At 51.0% G+C, this 18,942-nt stretch overlaps 1 protein-coding gene across 1 annotated transcript; it reads left to right on the top strand.

The window, feature by feature from the left end:
* The first annotated feature begins 5,071 nt into the window (after positions 1-5,071).
* LOC119330143 lies at positions 5,072-7,735 on the top strand. The gene has a single exon (XM_037603261.1). It carries the CDS (start codon positions 5,407-5,409, stop codon positions 7,450-7,452), a length of 2,046 nt encoding a protein of 681 aa, XP_037459158.1. The 5' UTR covers positions 5,072-5,406; the 3' UTR covers positions 7,453-7,735.
* Positions 7,736-18,942: the final 11,207 nt, after the last annotated feature.

Here is an 18,942-nt window from a genome sequence, read left to right as displayed (position 1 = left end):
CTTGGTTGGTCACCTCATCACCACTCGGTCGCCCCTCGCGTCGCCGCTCGGTTGGTCACCTCATCACAACTTTGCCGCCCCGCGTGTCGCCTCTTGGTTGGTCACATTCTCGCCACTCGGCCATCCCGTTCGTCGCCACTCGGTTGGACACATCTACATCAATCGGCCGCCCCTCGCATTGCCATCGGTTGAACACATCTTCACCACTCGGCCACTCGCGCGCCTTCAGACAGCTAAGTCATTCTACATGCACTGCAAACATCACATTCACTCGGAGGCCACGCCACCGAGTGTACCTCTATGCTCGGCTACTTATTTTCACCCAAGTCCAACTTCCATTTTTTCGCATACATCATTCACGAACACCATGTGTTCTTCATTTCGAGTTTGCATCGGTCCTCCGGGGCTGTAACTCAGTCGAAACACTACACTTCCGTTTTATTTGAGCCAGTACTCCAACAAGTTCAGTCAGATCCTTCACTTCGACAAGTTCGAAGGGATCCTTCACTCTTTCAGACTCCCAGCGGGTGTCTATGGGTGTTATTCACACAATTTATTTCAGCACATATCAAATTTCCTTGAGAAATTATTACGTTGGCTTGTACTATTTTTCATACACAAGTTACGCGACCACTCGACGGCCCTATGCGCCAACTTCATCGCTACTCAGACTCGGTCACCATACTGGTCTTAGCGCACCACAACACCAACCTTGTCGCTCTGTTGATTTCAAACACATCCGGTCGACCCCTTTATGGGATCCTCTTCATCATATCAATGATATAGACCTCGTCAAGCATGAGACAGATACGTCACTTTTGTAATCAAACTGCACACTTCACTCCTTTGTGAGTTTGCCTCTTTCGAGCACCACTCGGAATCTCCTCCTCACCATTACCCGAGTCTGACTTGATGAATTACAATTTATCCAGTCAAAACTATATTAATCGTGTTCCGACAGGACCACGGTCGAAGCCTATAGTATGCTCGGGGGCTACGCCGCACTCGGGTGCTACAGCTCATTCAGAATCACACTCCCCTGAGTGGTCGAGTACTTTGACACCAGTCAGATCCTTTACTTCAACGAGTGCACTCAGACCCGCCACTTGGTTAAGTTGCATGATCACCGAGACGCTCTGCGCGCCATCTTCATTCCTACTCAGAATCAGTTGGCACACCGGTCTTCTCGCACCACAACCACGTTACACCGACCTTGTCACTGCATCAGCTTCAAAAGCATCTGACTAACTCCTCCGAGGACCATTTTTGCCGTTCGGTGGCACATGCCTTCGCCTTAGCCTCCCCACGCGTCGCCACTCAGTTGTGCACGTCTTCACTACTCGGCTGCCCCGCGGGTCGCCACTCAGTTGTGCACGTCTTCACTACTCGGCCGCCCTGCGCATCACCACTAGGTTGTGCACGTCGTCACCACTCGGCCGCCCCACGCGTCGTCACTCGGTTGTGCACATCTTCACCACTCGGCCGCCCCGCGTGTCACCACTTGGCTGTGCACGTCTTCACCACTCGGCCGCCTGCGCGTAGTCGCTCGGTTATGCACGTCTTCACCACTCGGCCGCCCCCGCGCGTCGCCACTCAGTTGTACACGTCCTCACCCCTCGGCCGCCACACGTGTCACCATCAGTTGGACATGTCTTTACCACTTCGCCCCCAGCACGGGAACGACTAAGTTACTCATATGATCAAACCTCATATCGCACTTTGTAGCAAGCTTACCTCTTTCGAGCATCACTCGGGGGCCGCGCACAGCCACGGGCTATGCCGCCCTCAGGGGTTCCACCCATTTGATCAACCTGTTGATCACGTCAAGAATATTTTTCTGATCATACATGCTCGGTCCGCCGAATATCTATGAGGGTAGCACCGTCCACTCGGTCGATCGCCCAAATCATTACCCGGAGTCATCTTCAGGACCGCAAAAGGGTGAAAACGACGCTCCTCTATGGATACACTTGGCCCTTATTCTAGGATCCAAGGCGTGAGTTTCACAAACTTGGACCCAGAGATGGCATGTGCTGGTGTTCCCCCGGGATAATGAGGGCCTCACCACTCATGTTTCATGGCACGTCCACATCGGACCACTAGTCTATCTCCTCTGGGAGACATACGAGTGCCACCAAGTTTTTCCTTGCAGTCAACATACCCCGATCAGTCGAGAAGCACGTTACTCTTACAAATATCCCTTTCCTGCAAAAGCTAATAGTCAATGTAAGAAGTACTACTAGGACGATTACTCCCTGGAGTGTCGAGCTTTTTTCTACAGTCGATAGTTTCAAGGCCAAATTCATTCATCGTGCCGAGTGCACAGAGATTCACTTGATTGATCTAGTTCCATGTTGAATTTATTTATAGTGCCAAGTGCACGAAGATCAGTCCGACTGACTCAGCTCTAGGCTGAGCTTATTTACCATGTGAAGCGCTTGAAGATCCATCCGATTGACTCAATTTCAGACCAAGATATTTACCGTGCCGACTGCATGAAGGTTTACCAGGAGACTTAAACCCTCTGCCAGACTCATCTAGTCCGACAGAGGCTCGGCGACTACACCCAGTGGGTGCACTCAGCGTGCCCTCGGTGGAAGAGAACTCAGAAAGAAACATTTTGCCCGATGCAATACCAGCTCCAGACCACTCGACCTCTGAGTCGGAGAAGAACAAGTTCGATCAGTACCAACTAAGAAGATTTTTAGTTCTCTCAGACCCCCGCCGACTGCCCGCAGTCGACGGCGGTCTCGGGGACTACACCCAGTGGGTGCACTTAGCGTGTCCCCACTGGAGTAATCTCCACTCGGTATGACCTGCCGAGTCCGAGTGACGAACAACAACAAGCAAGTTCTAAGGCTCTTGTCGACTACAAAAAAAGTTGCTATAAGGTGAGTTTAACGCTCCTCCATGGACCTGTTTTGAGCCTTCTTCTAGGACTCAAAGCGTGAAACTCATATGTTTGGATCTAGAACCGACTCGTATTGACGTTCCTCCGGGATAAGAATGGCATTTCTCCGAGAGAGCAGTCCATGCGTCAATCTTGTTGTCTAGATTTAATGACACACCCATACTCTGATCACGAGTTAACCTCTTCCGAGAGATGAACGAATGTCACCAAGTTGCTCCTCGAGGGCACTTACCCCAGATCAGTCGGGGAGCGCAATGTCGGAATCCATTGAGATTTTGTTCAAACCTTGGTTGTCTGAAAGCACGATGACGGATACCGAGTATTTCTGTAATCACTCGGGTCAAATTGTGTCTTTCACAAACTCGTTCTGCAAAATCACAATCGATTCAGGGGCTAATGTTGGAGATACACATAACAGGTAGGCCCACAAAGGGTTGAAATATCATAAAGCATGGGGTCCACGCAACATGTGGACCCAGATAAATTTCATACACATATACTATCCACTCGGACAAGCAGCATACTATCCACTCGAATGAAAGTTCACCACTTGACCGTATGACTCACTCGTATATGCGAAGACCAGCAGGCAGCAAAGCAGTCAAAGCATCATTCTCATAGTGAAAGCTTAGTAGTGAATTGGCATTATGGCATTCATGTCCCACTATGTAACATAGGAGGTGAGGGGGTGGCGCACTCTGTATAAGCTACCCCCACCACTAGGCTAAGGGGCCTCTTTTCTTCCACCTCTCTCTCTCCTTTCGTCATTAGTCTCAACACACGGGAATCCGTTCTTCTCTCATTGTAATCTCCGAATACATTTTAAAATAAAACAAAGCCTCTACGGAGCACGGGACGTAGGGTTGTTATCTTCACCGCGAGAGACCCGAACTCGCTAAAACCACCGTGTCATCCATATGCATCTCGGTAGATCATGCTCCTTTACCATATCCCTTATTATTATCGGAATAGTGGACATACGTGTTGGCCGGGGCCTTGCGCTTGGCCTCCAGGTAAGGTACAGGTACAGTGGAGGCGCCGATTACCGGTCACGTTTTCACATCTTTCACACAGATCGATCGCCGTCTCCTCGTCAGTCGCCGTTGTCCAGAGCAAAGACGGAGTGCAGGACGGCCTCTCTCTATCTGTGTAGAGCCGCGCCCCGCGCGTCGAGGTCGTTGAACCGGTCGTGGCGTGGTGGGGCTTCTTTTCCCCGCGGTGGCGCGCTGTCCACTTCCACGCCCTTTTTCTGCCTGGAATGATCGGCAATCGCAATTGCTCAACCGCTCGTATGTGCAGGTAGCAGCCGGAGGTGGACGCCAATTTTGATTATACTTGTTGGTGTCACGTTGGGAATATATATGTACATCGTCGTGGTCGTGGTGCAACCCTGCAGGCCGTAGCAGCATAGCATGGGTGGAATCGCAGGGAATACGGTCAGCGTCAACGAGCTCCTGCTGAGAGCCGATCGAAGCAGGCTGGTCAAAACGCGCCATCTCTACCCCGGTCGGTTCCATGGCCGTTCCTCTCCACTTATTTTTGCCACCATCAGTCAGTCAGTCGCCAAACATGCGCAACACTTGGTGGCCCAGTGATTGATCTGGCCCGCCGTCTGGCATCTTGCAATTGGAACCAGGTTGATTTCAAAAAGAAAAGAAAAGAAAACTTCGCTGAGGTTGCCATCGGCCATGGAAAGAGGTTGTTGCTATCGCCAATTTATCGAGAAAATCGCGTCTTCCTTTTCCGACGCCTTGGGTCCTCTACACTAATGAACCAGTTAGGTTAGAACCGCCTAGGATGGAGATCTCAGTGGGACGGTAATTTTAGGCACAACAGAGCACACGCTAGTACCGTGTCAACGTCAAGAGCGACGTCTTGGAGAATTTGACTAAGTGTCTAGAGTAACAAACGCAGTCATAAATAAATCCATATAGTTTACACAAGTAACGCAAGCACACGTCGGTGGCGTAAATACAGGAAGAACAAAACAGTAAAATCCATGAATCCGGGGGAGTGGGAAAGCAACTCTGTCTGCTCTGGTTTACCATCCATCATCACACAAGAGAATGATATATGTTCATGTTGAAGACAATCATTCAGGCCAGATTAAAAAGGGCTAATAATCATCCATCATCCTATATAATCATCTGTCATTCAGCGGTTTCTCATTGATTGGAACTGCGTACCAGCCTCCATGAACCAGAGGGTGCTGTGCTGCTTCACGCTTTCTTGCTACGTCGCTGTCTGCGCGAGCCTGTGGACTTGGCTAGCTCAAGCAGAAACTAAAGCTTTTCCCCGGCAGCAGGAGGGCCACTGGCGCGCACATCGTCGTTCATCACCAGCTAGCGAAGCAAACAAGGAGCTCAGAAAGAGGCGGCCGCGGCCGGCCGCCCGGCCATCCGGTCGCTGTCCGACAGCTCCTAGACAGCGGCCTCGACCGCGCCCGGCCGGCGCCGAGCTAGCTAGCCCAACGACAACCCGCCCATGAGGCAACCATGCTCTTCCTCTTCACAAAGTACTTATCCAGGGGCAGCAAGAACGCGGCAGCCGGCGACGCCGACAGGAGGCAGAGGCAGAGGCAGAAGCAGAAGCAGCGCGAGATGCCGGCGGCATCGGCGTCGAATGGGGCTGCGGACCGCGAGCACGGGTGCATGCCCGGCTGCGTGCCGGTGCGCGCCAAGCGGACGGCCACGGTTACGACCGTCACGACCACGTCGTCGAGGACGTCGCGCCACAACTTCGTCAGGTCGGCCGCGTCGGGGCTCTTCCCCGGGGCGCCGGTGTTCACCAACCACGAGTCCCTCCCGCCGCTCCCCGAGGCCTACTCGGAGTTCGCCTCCGCGTTCCCGCAGTACGGCGGGCTTGCCGGCTCGGCGGACGCGATCAGGGACGGGGAGTACCGGCACCTCGACCGCCACGTCTGCCTGGACTACAACGGGATGAACCTCTTCTCCCACGCGCAGATGAACTCGTCGCTGCCGTCCACGTCAGCTCCGGCGGAGCCGTCGGCGTGGCAGCCGCCCTTCTTCGACATCGCGTACAGGTCCGCGAGCCTGCGGTCGCAGGTGCAGCAATGTGGGGACGGCACGGCCGCGCAATCCGCGGCGGGAGGCATCAGCGGCGCCGTCACGAGGCGCATCATGGCGTCCCTTAAGATCCCCGAGGACGAGTACACCATGGTGTGCACGGCGAACCGGACCACGGCCTTCCGGCTGCTGGCGGAGTCCTACTCCTTCACTCCCGGCGGCGGCAGGAAGAAGCTGCTCTCCGTGTACGACTACGAGAGCGAGGCGGTGGGTGCCATGGCTCAGTGCGCGCGCAGCCGCGGCGCGGAGGTCATGAACGCGAGCTTCGCGTGGCCGAGCATGCGCGTCCACGCCGCAGACCTCCGCAAAAAGCTGCTCCGTGGGCGGCGGCGGCAGCGCGGCCGCGGGCTCTTCGTGTTTCCGCTGGTGTCCCGGATGACCGGCGCGAGGTACCCGTACCTCTGGATGAGCGCCGCGGCGGAGCAGGGCTGGCACGTGGCGCTGGACGCGTGCGCGCTCGGCGCCAAGGACCTCGACACCCTCGGCCTCTCCCTCCTCCGCCCGGACTTCATCGTCTGCAACTTCTTCAAGGTGTTCGGCGAGAACCCCTCGGGCTTCGCCGGGCTGTTCGTCAAGAAGGCCAGCCTCGGCGCGCTCGAGCGCTCCGCGGTCGCGCGCAGCATCGGCATCGTCAACATCGTTCCGGCGCGGCGGTGGTCGCTTCGCGACGACTATTCCACCGACCTGGAGCACTCGCTCACCTTCCCCAAAGCGGGCGACCCGCCAACGGCGGACGATGTCGATACCACCTGCTCATTTTCCGGCCCGCTCAGCGCCACCGCCACCGGTCGCAGGACAGACGAGGCCGAGAACGGCGACACGCCGGAAATTTGCGAGGTCGACCGTAGGCCATCCGAAGCCGAAGAAGACAGTCGGCCATGGCCGCCGCCGGGAGCAGCCGAAGCAGAGGAGGAGCGCATGCTGGAGGTGGAGTGCAGGGGGCTGGACCACGCGGACGCCCTGGGCCTCATCGCCATCGGCAACCGGCTGCGGTGCATCAGCAACTGGCTGGTGGTGGCGATGCAGAAGCTGCGGCACCCGCACCCGGAGCACGGCGGCGGGAAGCAGCTGGTGCGGGTGTACGGGCCGCGCGTCAAGTTCGAGCGGGGGCCCTCGCTGGCGTTCAACGTGTACGACTGGAAGGGGGAGAAGGTGGCGCCGGCGCTGGTGCAGAAGCTTGCCGACCGGCAGGCCATCTCCCTCACCTGCGGCTTCCTGCGCAACATCTGGTTCGCCGATAAGTACGAGGCCGACAGGAGCGCCGTTCTTGAGCAGGCAAGCGACGGCGGCGGCGAGGTGGGGATCCACGTGGTGAATGCGTCGCTGGGGTTCTTGAGCAACTTCGAGGACGCGTACAAGCTGTGGGCGTTCGTGGCCAAGTTCTTGGACGCCGACTTCGTGGAGAAGGAGAGGTGGAGGTACACGGCGCTCAACCAGAAGACCGTCGAAGTGTAGGTCGCCACCGCCATGTTCGTCGCTGGCCGGCCCGGTATGGTTCTGTTCACTGCGTCATTTGCTCACGACGCCATTTTTGTGGGATCAGCTCGACCGGGCCGACAGTGAAAGAGCTACTCTCTTCGTCGGAGAGAGTTGTAGCGCTTCTGCTTCTGTGTGAACTGTTAAAATGTAGACTCTGTTTCGTGGCTGGGTGGGGGGGTTCGTTCTTCTGTACTGCATTTGGAAATACAGGCAACCATTGGTAAGGGAAAGGACAGCTCAGGTGCTTAGAGCAACTCTATCTGCCCGATCACCATAACAACCGTCCATATAACGATTTTAGCCGAAAAGGTTGTTCTAACACTGTCGCCATACACCTCTTGATCGACAGAATTTATGAACGGAGCTTCAAATTGAGCCTGCAGGCCTCCATATTTAGAGGCTGTGAGGCATTGGGTTGGAGGGCGTTTCATTTGCAAATCGCTTGCATGAGAGGGAAGTTTCACCTCCCTCATCAGCCTCTCACGCCAATGGCGTCGAAGGCTAGGCGCCCATGGCACCAATTAATGATGGTCGTCGCCTGCCAACTTCCCGTGGTCATTCCCGCCACATTTCCTGTCGCTATAAAAACGGCGACGCTAGGGCTAAATAGCCCATATCCTCGCTGCCTACAACCTCCACTTTTCTCCCCGTCGTCATGTCACTTTCCCGCGTGATGTAGGGTGGCACCCTAAACGGCCGATCTTTCACGAAAAAGCGGATTCCAAAGAAGAACACAAAGGACACGAGGGGAAACATGAGAGAATCACTCAAACCAACAAAGAACGATCACACATATGCTAGATCCTCGAACACAAAAGAGATACACGATCCAAATCCAACAATGGACGATACATAGGATAACCGGTTCTTCTCCATGAGGAGGTCTTGATGTCTTCCCGTTAGGGGTCTTAAATCCAGGTGGATCTTCTCCGAAGAGGTGACGGTCCCTCGCGAAGGAGTAGATCCGGATGGATAAGCGAAGCTCTATCTCACATATGAGCTAACACAACGCTAACCCTAACTAGGAGGAGGAGGAGGTCTATTTATAGTCTTAGTGCAAATGAGGGCAAAGTGAAGGGGTACATGGGCCTCGGGCTCGGAACTGAGCGCAGACACCTACCGGACGTCCGGTGGGACGGTCGTCCGGACGTCCGATGGCTTCCGGACTTCCGCTGGTTCTGGCTCGGTTGAGGTGGCACCGGATTTCCGGAGATGGCCGGTCGTCCGGTCGCGTCGGACGTCCGCTGTTTCGGCTCGGGTGCGGGGGCGCCGGTCGTCCGGTCCTGGTCGGACGTCCGCTCGCTGTAGCTTGCGTTGGCCGGGGCCTGGACAGGCTGGGGCTTCAGGTGTCGGACGTCCGGTGCTGGCTGGTCGTCCGATGGCTGTAGCTTCAGTGGCAGCTCTTCTTCTTGGCACTTGGTGTCCTCGTCGTCTTGTCCGTTGGATGTAGCTGCACCTTGGCTTTCCTCCAAGTACCTGATTACACATGGTGTTTCCGCTTGAGGTAGCAGTCATGTCTCATGTATAGAAAGTGGTAGTTCGGAGAGGAGCGGGTTCACCTTATCTTCGATAGCCTTTGCTCGAGCTCTTATCATTGGTCCAAGTGGTGTCGTAGCAGACGTAGGTAGGTCCATGGGGATGACCTTGGGATGCTCCACATCATCTCCCCCCCTTGGGAAAGACCCGACCTCGGATCAAAATCTTCATCATCATGGTAGGGCGAGAGATCCTTGACGTTGAAGATGTCGCTCACGTTGTACTTGTCGCGCGGGAGGTCGATCTTGTAAGCGTTGTTGTTGTAGCGTGCTAGCACCTTGAAGGGTCCATCGGCTCATGGTAGAAGTTTGGACTTGCGTTCGTTGGGGAAGCGTTCCTTGCGAAGGTGTAGCCACACGAGATCTCCAATGTTGAATATCATGGGTTGCTTGTTGACGTTGAGCTTGGTCGCGAGTCGTTGTACTTGGCGCTCGGTGGTGTGCCTTATATCTTCATGCATCATCTTGAGATAGTTCACTCGTGCACTCGCGTCCATATTGATGCGCTCTTGTAGTGGTAGAGGAAGAATCACTACTGCAGGATGCTGCTAACGCGACACTACGATCAAAGACCCTTCGACGAAACTGTGTGCGATGCCATAATCGCAAACGGTGGTGTAAAAAACCCATCAAAATAGGTGCAGAACATTTGCGATGGGGGATGCATCAACACGGTTTAGATTTTAGTTACGTGTGCGATGCAGGGCATACGGTTCAGCTCAATTAATTGTTTGTGATGAGGAGGAACAAAAGAAACGGACAGCCAGATGAAGGTGTGTGCGATATACAGCATACGGTTCACTCGGATGAACTGTTTGTGATTAGGCAACACAAAAGAAACGGGCTGCCAGATGAAGATGTGTGTGATATACGGCTTGCGGTTCACTCAGATGAACTGTTTGTGTTGATGCAAGAGAACAGAAACGGTTCAATACAACAAGATGTTTGTGATACGCCGCAAGCAGGTTTGTAATCAGAAATGTGTGCAAATACTGATAATAACAGAAACGGTTTCCTAGTGTGGTCCGTGTTCATCTGATCATCATCTCCTTCTTGTGCCAGCTCGATGTTCCTTCTATGCTAACTTTCCATTAATTGATGGCGTTTTATGAACACGTCACCGTCTTCCACCATTTCCTCACCTGTTTCCCGCCACCCAGCAATATTGCGCATAGGCGGCGCGCGACGCACGGAGGCGACAAGGGCAGCTTGTAGCACATCCACCTTTTCCAAGCATGCCAACCCACCAAAACGCCGCCTCTACCATCAACCTCGTCGACGAGGAAAACGAGCAGGCGCCATGGCCCGTCGAGGCCGAGGCATTCCCCGGTAACGCGATGGACGACGTCGTGATGTGCGTCATCGCCAGGGTTGAGCAGACCTTTGGCGCATGGCACTTGAGCGCCGCGGATCAAGATAGGCATGTCAGCGCCGATAGGCTGCAGCTCGCTGCACATCATGATCAATGGCGCGCCGCAGAGCAAGCTAGGTGCGTCTGCACCGATAGGCTGCGGCTCGCCGCACGGAGAGACCGTTTGAGCGCTGCAGAGCGAGAGGCACGGGGCGCCGCACAGTAAGAGCGGATCCATCGGCGCTTGCCTGCTGTCGACACGGCGTTGCAGCTGGGTACACATCCGATCAGTACCCCATTCCTCGCTAGGAGTGGGCAGAGGCCCTCAGCGCCGTACTTGCACCAGAGGCCGGCCGCGTCGTACTTGCACCGGACGCCCGCCGCGCCGTTCGCATGGGTGCCGATGTTTGCCTTGTCCGCGGCCCGCTGGATGCCAATGCGCTGGTCTGTAGGCTCGACCGCCTCCTTGGCCCAGGTGTCCACCTGGGCGCAGTAGAGGAACATGGCCGTCGCATCCTCGAGCTGGTGATCTCCGATGAAATAGCCAACTTGGAGCTCGAGATTGCGCTCCAGATGTACCGCGAGTGTGTCGACCACTTGGACGAACGCCTGCACGAGTTCAGGCAGAGCCAAGAGCTACCGTAGGCAAGGGCTGTTGGTCATGGTCTCATGGACGCGTTTTATTTTGAGAAGTCCTTTCGACGTGGATAGCTATGTGTTCACAACAATCATAGTATTGCTCCGTTTATTGCTCTGTTTCAATGTGTGTACTCTATTTTCCATTCTTATATGTTTTGTTTCAATGTGTGTATATACACTTTCCATTCTGTATATGTGGATGATAAATTAGTATACAAAAACAAATAGAAAATGGAATTCATAATATAAATATATATATATATATATTAAATGTTCATTAATTCATCACAGAATATATATATATATATAGTATCATCACATATACGTGATCATACTTAACTACTAGGTACAATGCATAAAATTGAAAACGAACAATACTAAAACTAGTAATCCCTCCTAGGGCCAGTATTCCGGCAGCCCCTCGCCAGCAGCTCCCTTGTGCGCTGTTAGAATAAATCCGAGGCACACCGTCGATCATCCGAGGACCAAGCAATCACACGAGCACGACACCGAAATTTGTTAACGAGGTTCACCGATATGGCTACATCCTCGGGACCTGACTATGGGCGCTCCTCCCCATGACACCGCTACAATACCGCACCCGGTCGCCCTGGACACCGGCACATGCCGCCGGCTTCCCCTGCGTTCCGGTGCTATTATGTTGGCATGGGTTACATCGTGTGTCTAGCCCCGCTATATATGAGAGGCCTAGGATACAAGTGTCCTACTAGGACACGACTCCATATCCTATCTAAACACAATACAACTACAACTCCAACTGTAACCTACCTTGTACACTATATTCGACACAACTCCAACAAACTCCACCTTGGCGAATATACTCCACCACCCTGGATTTGTCCATGCGTCAAACTTCCATGTACATGTTGGAAATATGCCCTAGAGGCAATAATAAAATGATTATTATATTTCCTTGTTCATGATAATTGTCTATTATTCATGCTATAATTGTATTATACGGAAATCGTAATACATTTGTGAATACATAGACCACAATGTGTCCCTAGTGAGCCTCTAGTTGACAAGCTCGTTGATCAACAAATAGTCATGGTTTCCTGGCTATGGACATGGGGATGTCATTGATAACGGGATCACATCATTAGGAGAATGATGTGATGGACAAGACCCAATCCTAAGCTTAGCTCAAAGATCGTGTAGTTCGTTTGCTGTAGCTTTTCTGAATGTCAAGTATCATTTCCTTAGAACATGAGATTGTGCAACTCCCGGATACCGTAGGATTGCTTTGGGTGTACCAAACGTCACAACGTAACTGGGTGACTATAAAGGTACATTACAGGTGTTTCCGAAAGTGTCTGTTGGGTTGACACGAATCGAGACTGGGATTTGTCACTCCATATGACGGAGAGGTATCTCTGGGCCCACTCGGTAATGCATCATCATAATGAGCTCAATGTGATCAAGTGGTTGATCATGGGATCATGCATTACGGTACGAGTAAAGTGACTTGCTGGTAACAAGACTGAACAAGGTATTGGGATACCGACGATCAAGTCTCGGGCAAGTAACGTACCGATTGACAAAGGGAATTGTATACGGGGTTGCTTGAATCCTCGACATCGTGGTTCATCCGATGAGATCATCGAGGAGCATGTGGGAGCCAACATGGGTATCCAGATCCCGCTGTTAGTTATTGGTCGGAGAGCCGTCTCGGTCATGTCTATGTGTCTCCCGAACCCGTAGGGTCTACACACTTAAGGTTCGGTGACGCTAGGGTTGTAGAGATATGAGTATGCAGTAATCCAAAAGTTGTTCGGAGTCCCAGATGAGATCCTGGACGTCACGAGGAGTTCCGGAATGGTCCGGAGGTGAAGAATTATATATAGGAAGTGTAGTTTCGGCCATCGGGAAAGATTCGGGGTCACCGGTATTGTACCGGGACCACCGGATGGGTCCCGGGGGTCCACCGGGTGGGGCCACCCATCCCGGAGGGCCCCATGGGATGAAGTGGGGAGGGGAACCAGCCCATAGTGGGCTGGTGCGCCCCCCTTGGGCCCCTCTGCGCCTAGGGCTGGAAACCCTAGGGTGGGGGGCGCCTCCACTTGCCTTGGGGGGCACTCCACCCCCTTGGCCGCCGCCCCCTTGGGAGATCCCATCTCCAGGGCCGGCGCCCCCCCCAAGGGGGCCTATATAAAGGGGGGGAGGGAGTGCAGCCGCACCTGAAGTCTTGGCGCCTCCCTCTCCCCTGCTACACCTCTCCCTCTCGCAGAAGCTCGGTGAAGCCCTGCTGCGATCATTGCTGCATCCACCAGTCGTGCTGCTGGATCTTCATCAACCTCTCCTTCCCCCTTGCTGGATCAAGAAGGAGGAGACGTCATCCGCTCCGTACGTGTGTTGAACGCGGAGGTGCTGTCCGTTCGGCACTTGGTCATCGGTGATTTGGATCACGACGAGTACGACTCCATCATCCCCGTTCTCTTGAACGCTTCCGCTCGCGATCTACAAGGGTATGTAGATGCACTCTCCTCTCGTTGCTAGTTGACTCCATAGATTGATCTTGGTGAAATTTAGGAATTTTTTTTGGTTTCTGCAACGTTCCCCAACAGTGGCATCATGAGCCAGGTTTATGCATAGTTACTATGCACGAGTAGAACACAAAGTAGTTGTGGGCGTCGATATTGTCAATTTGCTTGCTGTTACTAGTCTTATCTTGATTCGGCGGCATCATGGGATGAAGCGGCCCGGACCAACCTTACACGTACGCTTACGTGAGACCGGTTCCACCGACTGACATGCACTAGTTGCATAAGGTGGCTGGCGGGTGTCTGTCTCTCCCACTTTAGTCGGATCGGATTCGATGAACAGGGTCCTTATGAAGGGTAAATAGAAATTGGCAATTCACGTTTTGCTTTTGGCGTAGGTAAGAAACGTTCTTGCTAGAAACCTATTGCAGCCACGTAAAACTTGCAACAACAATTAGAGGACGTCTAACTTGTTTTTGCAGCAAGTGTCATGTGATGTGATATGGCCAAAGTTGTGATGAATGATGAATGATATATATGTGATGTATGAGATCATGTTCTTGTAATAGGTACCACGACTTGCATGTCGATGAGTATGACAACCGGCAGGAGCCATAGGAGTTGTCTTTATTTTTTGTATGACCTGCGTGACATTGAGAAACGCCATGTAAATTACTTTACTTTATTGCTAAATGTGTTAGCCATAGTAGTAGAAGTAATAGTTGGCGAGCAACTTCATGGAGACACGATGATGGAGATCATGGTGTCATGCCGGTGACAAGATGATCATGGAGCCCCAAGATGGAGATCAAAGGAGCTATATGATATTGGCCATATCATGTCACTAGATTGCATGTGATGTTTATCATGTTTTTGCATCTTGTTTACTTAGAACGACGGTAGTAAATAAGATGATCCCTCATAATAATTTCAAGAAAGTGTTCCCCATAACTTTGCACCGTTGTGACAGTTCATTGTTTCGAAGCACCACATGATGATCGGGTGTGATAGATTCCAACATTCACATACAACGGGTGTAAGACAGATTTACACATGCAAACACTTAGGTTGACTTGACGAGCCTAGCATGTACAGACATGGCCTCGGAACACAGAAGACCGAAAGGTCGAACATGAGTCGTATAGAAGATACAATCAACATGAAGATGTTCACCGATGTTGACTAGTCCGTCTCACGTGATGATCGGACACGGCCTAGTTAACTCGGATCATGTTATACTTAGATGACTAGAGGGATGTCTATCTGAGTGGGCGTTCATTGAATAATTTGATTAGATGAACTTAATTATCATGAACTTAGTCTAAAATCTTTACAATATGTCTTGTAGATCAAATGGCCAACGTTGTCCTCAACTTCAACGCGTTCCTAGAGAAAACCAAGCTGAAAGACGATGGCAGCAACTATACGGACTGGGTCCGGAACCTGAGGATCATCCTCATAGCTGCCAAGAAAGATTATGTCCTAGAAGCACCGCTAGGTGACGCACCCGTCCCACAGAACCAAGACGTTATGAACGCTTGGCAGACACGTGCTGATGATTACTCCCTCGTTCAGTGCGGCATGCTTTACAGCTTAGAACCGGGGCTCCAAAAGCGTTTTGAGCGATACGGAGCATATGAGATGTTCGAAGAGCTGAAAATGGTTTTCCAAGCTCATGCCCGAGTCGAGAGATATGAAGTCTTCGACAAGTTCTTCAGCTGTAAGATGGAGGAAAATAGTTCTGTCAGTGAGCACATACTCACAATGTCTGGGTTGCATAACCGCTTGACTCAGCTGGGAGTTAATCTCCCGGATGACGTGGTCATTGACAGAATCCTTCAGTCGCTTCCACCGAGCTACAAGAGCTTTGTGATGAACTTCAATATGCAGGGGACGGAAAAGACCATTACTGAAGTATTTGCAATGCTGAAATCAACAGAGGTAGAAGTCAAAAGGAACATCAAGTGTTGATGGTGAATAAAACCACTAAGTTCAAAAAAGGCAAGGGTAATAAAAACTTCAAGAAGGACGGCAAGGGAGTTGCCGCGCTCGGTAAGCAAGCTGCCGGGAAGAAGCCAAAGAATGGACCCAAGCCCGAGACTGAGTGTTTTTATTGCAAGGGAAGTGGTCACTGGAAGCGGAACTGCCCCAAATACTTAGCGGACAAGAAGGCCGGCATCACGAAAGGTATATGTGATATACATGTAATTGATGTGTACCTTACCAGTACTCGTAGTAGCTCCTGGGCATTTGATACCGGTGCGGTTGCTCACATTTGTAACTCAAAGCAGGAGCTGCGGAATAACCGGAGACTGGCGAAGGACGAGGTGACGATGCGCGTCGGGAATGGTTCCAAGGTCGATGTGATCACCGTCGGCACGCTAACTCTACATTTACCTACGGGACTAGTTTTAAACCTCAATAATTGTTATTTAGTGCTAGCTTTGAGCATGAACATTGTATCAGGATCTCATTTAATTCGAGATGGCTACTCATTTAAATCCGAGAATAATGGTTGTTCTGTTTATATGAGATATGAGAGATATGTTTTATGGTCATGCTCCGATGGTGAATGGTTTATTCTTAATGAATCTCGAGCGTAATGCTACACATATTCATAGTGTGAATACCAAAAGATGTATGGTTGATAATGATAGTCCCACATACTTGTGGCAGTGCCGCCTTGGTCACATTGGTGTCAAACGCATGAAGAAGCTCCATGCAGATGGACTTTTAGAGTCTCTTGATTACGAATCATTTGACACGTGCGAACCATGCCTCATGGGTAAAATGACCAAGACTCCGTTCTCAGGAACAATGGAGCGAGCAACCAACTTATTGGAAATCATACATACTGATGTGTGCGGTCCAATGAGTGTTGAGGCTCGCGGTGGCTATCGTTATGTTCTCACCCTCACTGATGACTTGAGTAGATATGGGTATGTCTACTTAATGAAACACAAGTCTGAGACCTTTGAAAAGTTTAAGGAATTTCAGAGTGAGGTTGAGAATCAACGTGATAGGAAAATCAAGTTCTTGCGATCAGATCATGGGAGAGAATACTTGAGTCACGAATTTGGCACACACTTAAGAAAATGTGGAATAGTTTCACAATTCACGCCGCCTGGAACACCTCAGCATAATGGTGTGTCCGAACGTCGTAATCGCACTCTATTAGATATGGTGCGATCTATGATGTCTCTTACCGATTTACCGCTATCATTTTGGGGCTATGCTTTAGAGACTGCCGCATTCAGTTTAAATAGGGCTCCGTCGAAATCCGTTGAGACGACACCGTATGAATTATGGTTTGGGAAGAAACCTAAGCTGTCGTTTCTAAAAGTTTGGGGATGCGATGCTTATGTCAAGAAACTTCAACCTGAAAAGCTCGAACCCAAGTTGGAAAAATACGTCTTCATAGGATACCCTAAGGAAACCATTGGGTATACCTTCTACCTCAGATCTGAAGGCAAGATCTTCGTTGCCAAGAATGGATCCTTTCTAGGGAAGGAGTTTCTCTCGAAAGAAGTAAGTGGGAGGAAAGTAGAGCTTGATGAAGTACTGCCTCTTGAAGCAGAGAGTAGCGCAGCTCAGGAAAATGTTCCTGTGGTGCCTGCACCTATTAGAGAGGAAGTTAATGATGATGATCAAGATACTTCGGATCAAGCTCCTACTAAACTTCGTAGGTCCACAAGGACACGTTCCGCACCAGAGTGGTACGGCAACCCTGTCTTGGAAATCATGTTGTTAGACAACGGTGAACCTTCGAACTATGAAGAAGCGATGGCGGGCCCAGATTCCGACAAATGGCTGGAAGCCATGAAATCCAAGATAGGATCCATGTATGAAAACGAAGTATGGACTTTGACTGACTTTCCCGTTGATCGGCGAGCCATAGAAAATAAATGGATCTTTAAGAAGAAGACAGACGCGGATGGTAATGTGACCATCTATAAAGCTCGGCTTGTCGCTAAGGGTTATCGACAAGTTCAAGGGGTTGACTACGATGAGACTTTCTCACCCGTAGCGAAGCTGAAGTCTGTCCGAATCATGTTAGCAATTGCCGCATTCTATGATTATGAGATATGGCAAATGGACGTCAAAACGGCATTCCTTAATGGTTTCCTTAAGGAAGAATTGTATATGATGCAGCCGGAAGGTTTTGTCGATCCTAAGAATGCTGACAAGGTGTGCAAGCTCCAACGCTCGATTTATGGGCTGGTGCAAGCATCTCGGAGTTGGAACATTCGCTTTGATGAGATGATCAAAGCGTTTGGGTTTATGCAGACTTATGGAGAAGCCTGCGTTTACAAGAAAGTGAGTGGGAGCTCTGTAGCATTTCTCATATTGTATGTAGATGACATACTTTTGATGGGAAATGATATAGAACTTTTGGACAGCATTAAGGCCTACTTGAATAAGAGTTTTTCAATGAAGGACCTTGGAGAAGCTGCTTATATATTAGGCATCAAGATCTATAGAGATAGATCAAGACGCCTCATAGGTCTTTCACAAAGCACATACCTTGATAAGATATTGAAGAAGTTCAATATGGATCAGTCTAAGAAGGGGTTCTTGCCTGTGTTGCAAGGTGTGAAATTGAGCTCAGCTCAATGTCCGACCACGGCAGAAGATATAGAAGAGATGAGTGTCATCCCCTATACCTCAGCCATAGGGTCTATTATGTATGCCATGCTGTGTACCAGACCTGATGTAAACCTTGCTGTAAGTTTGGTAGGAAGGTACTAAAGCAATCCCGGCAAGGAACACTAGACAGCGGTCAAGAATACCCTGAAGTACCTGAAAAGGACTAAGGACATGTTTCTCATTTATGGAGGTGACGAAGAGCTCGTCGTAAAGGGTTACGTCGACGCTAGCTTCGACACAGATCTGGATGACTCTAAGTCACAAACCGGATACATGTATATGTTGAATGGTGGAGCAGTAAGCTGGTGCAGCTGCAAGCAGAGCGTCGTGGCGGGATCTACATGTGAAGCGGAGTACATGGCAGCCTCGGAGGCAGCGCATGAAGCAATTTGGGTGAAGGAGTTCATCACCGACCTAGGAGTCATAACCAATGCGTCGGGGCCGATCAAACTCTTCTGTGACAACACTGGAGCTATTGCACTTGCCAAGGAGCCCAGGTTTCACAAGAAGACCAGGCACATCAAGCATCGCTTCAACTCCATTCGTGAAAATGTTCAAGATGGAGACATAGATATTTGTAAAGTACATACGGATCTGAATGTCGCAGATGCGTTGACTAAACCTCTCCCTAGAGCAAAACATGATCATTACTAGAATTCCATGGGTGTTCGATTCATCACAATGTAACTAGATGATTGACTCTAGTGCAAGTGGGAGACTGTTGGAAATATGACCTAGAGGCAATAATAAAATGATTATTATATTTCCTTGTTCATGATAATTATCTATTATT

This window comes from Triticum dicoccoides, chromosome 7A (genome assembly GCF_002162155.2).
Source record: "Triticum dicoccoides isolate Atlit2015 ecotype Zavitan chromosome 7A, WEW_v2.0, whole genome shotgun sequence".
Taxonomy (NCBI): Eukaryota; Viridiplantae; Streptophyta; class Magnoliopsida; order Poales; family Poaceae; genus Triticum; species Triticum dicoccoides.
Note: the sequence above shows the minus strand (reverse complement) of the source record. Positions and strands in the feature narration are given on the sequence as shown.

Bases quoted from the DNA above. Each gene is read 5' to 3' on its own strand.
- LOC119330143 (XM_037603261.1), top strand. From the start codon at position 5,407: ATGCTCTTCCTCTTCACAAAGTACTTATCCAGGGGCAGCAAGAACGCG.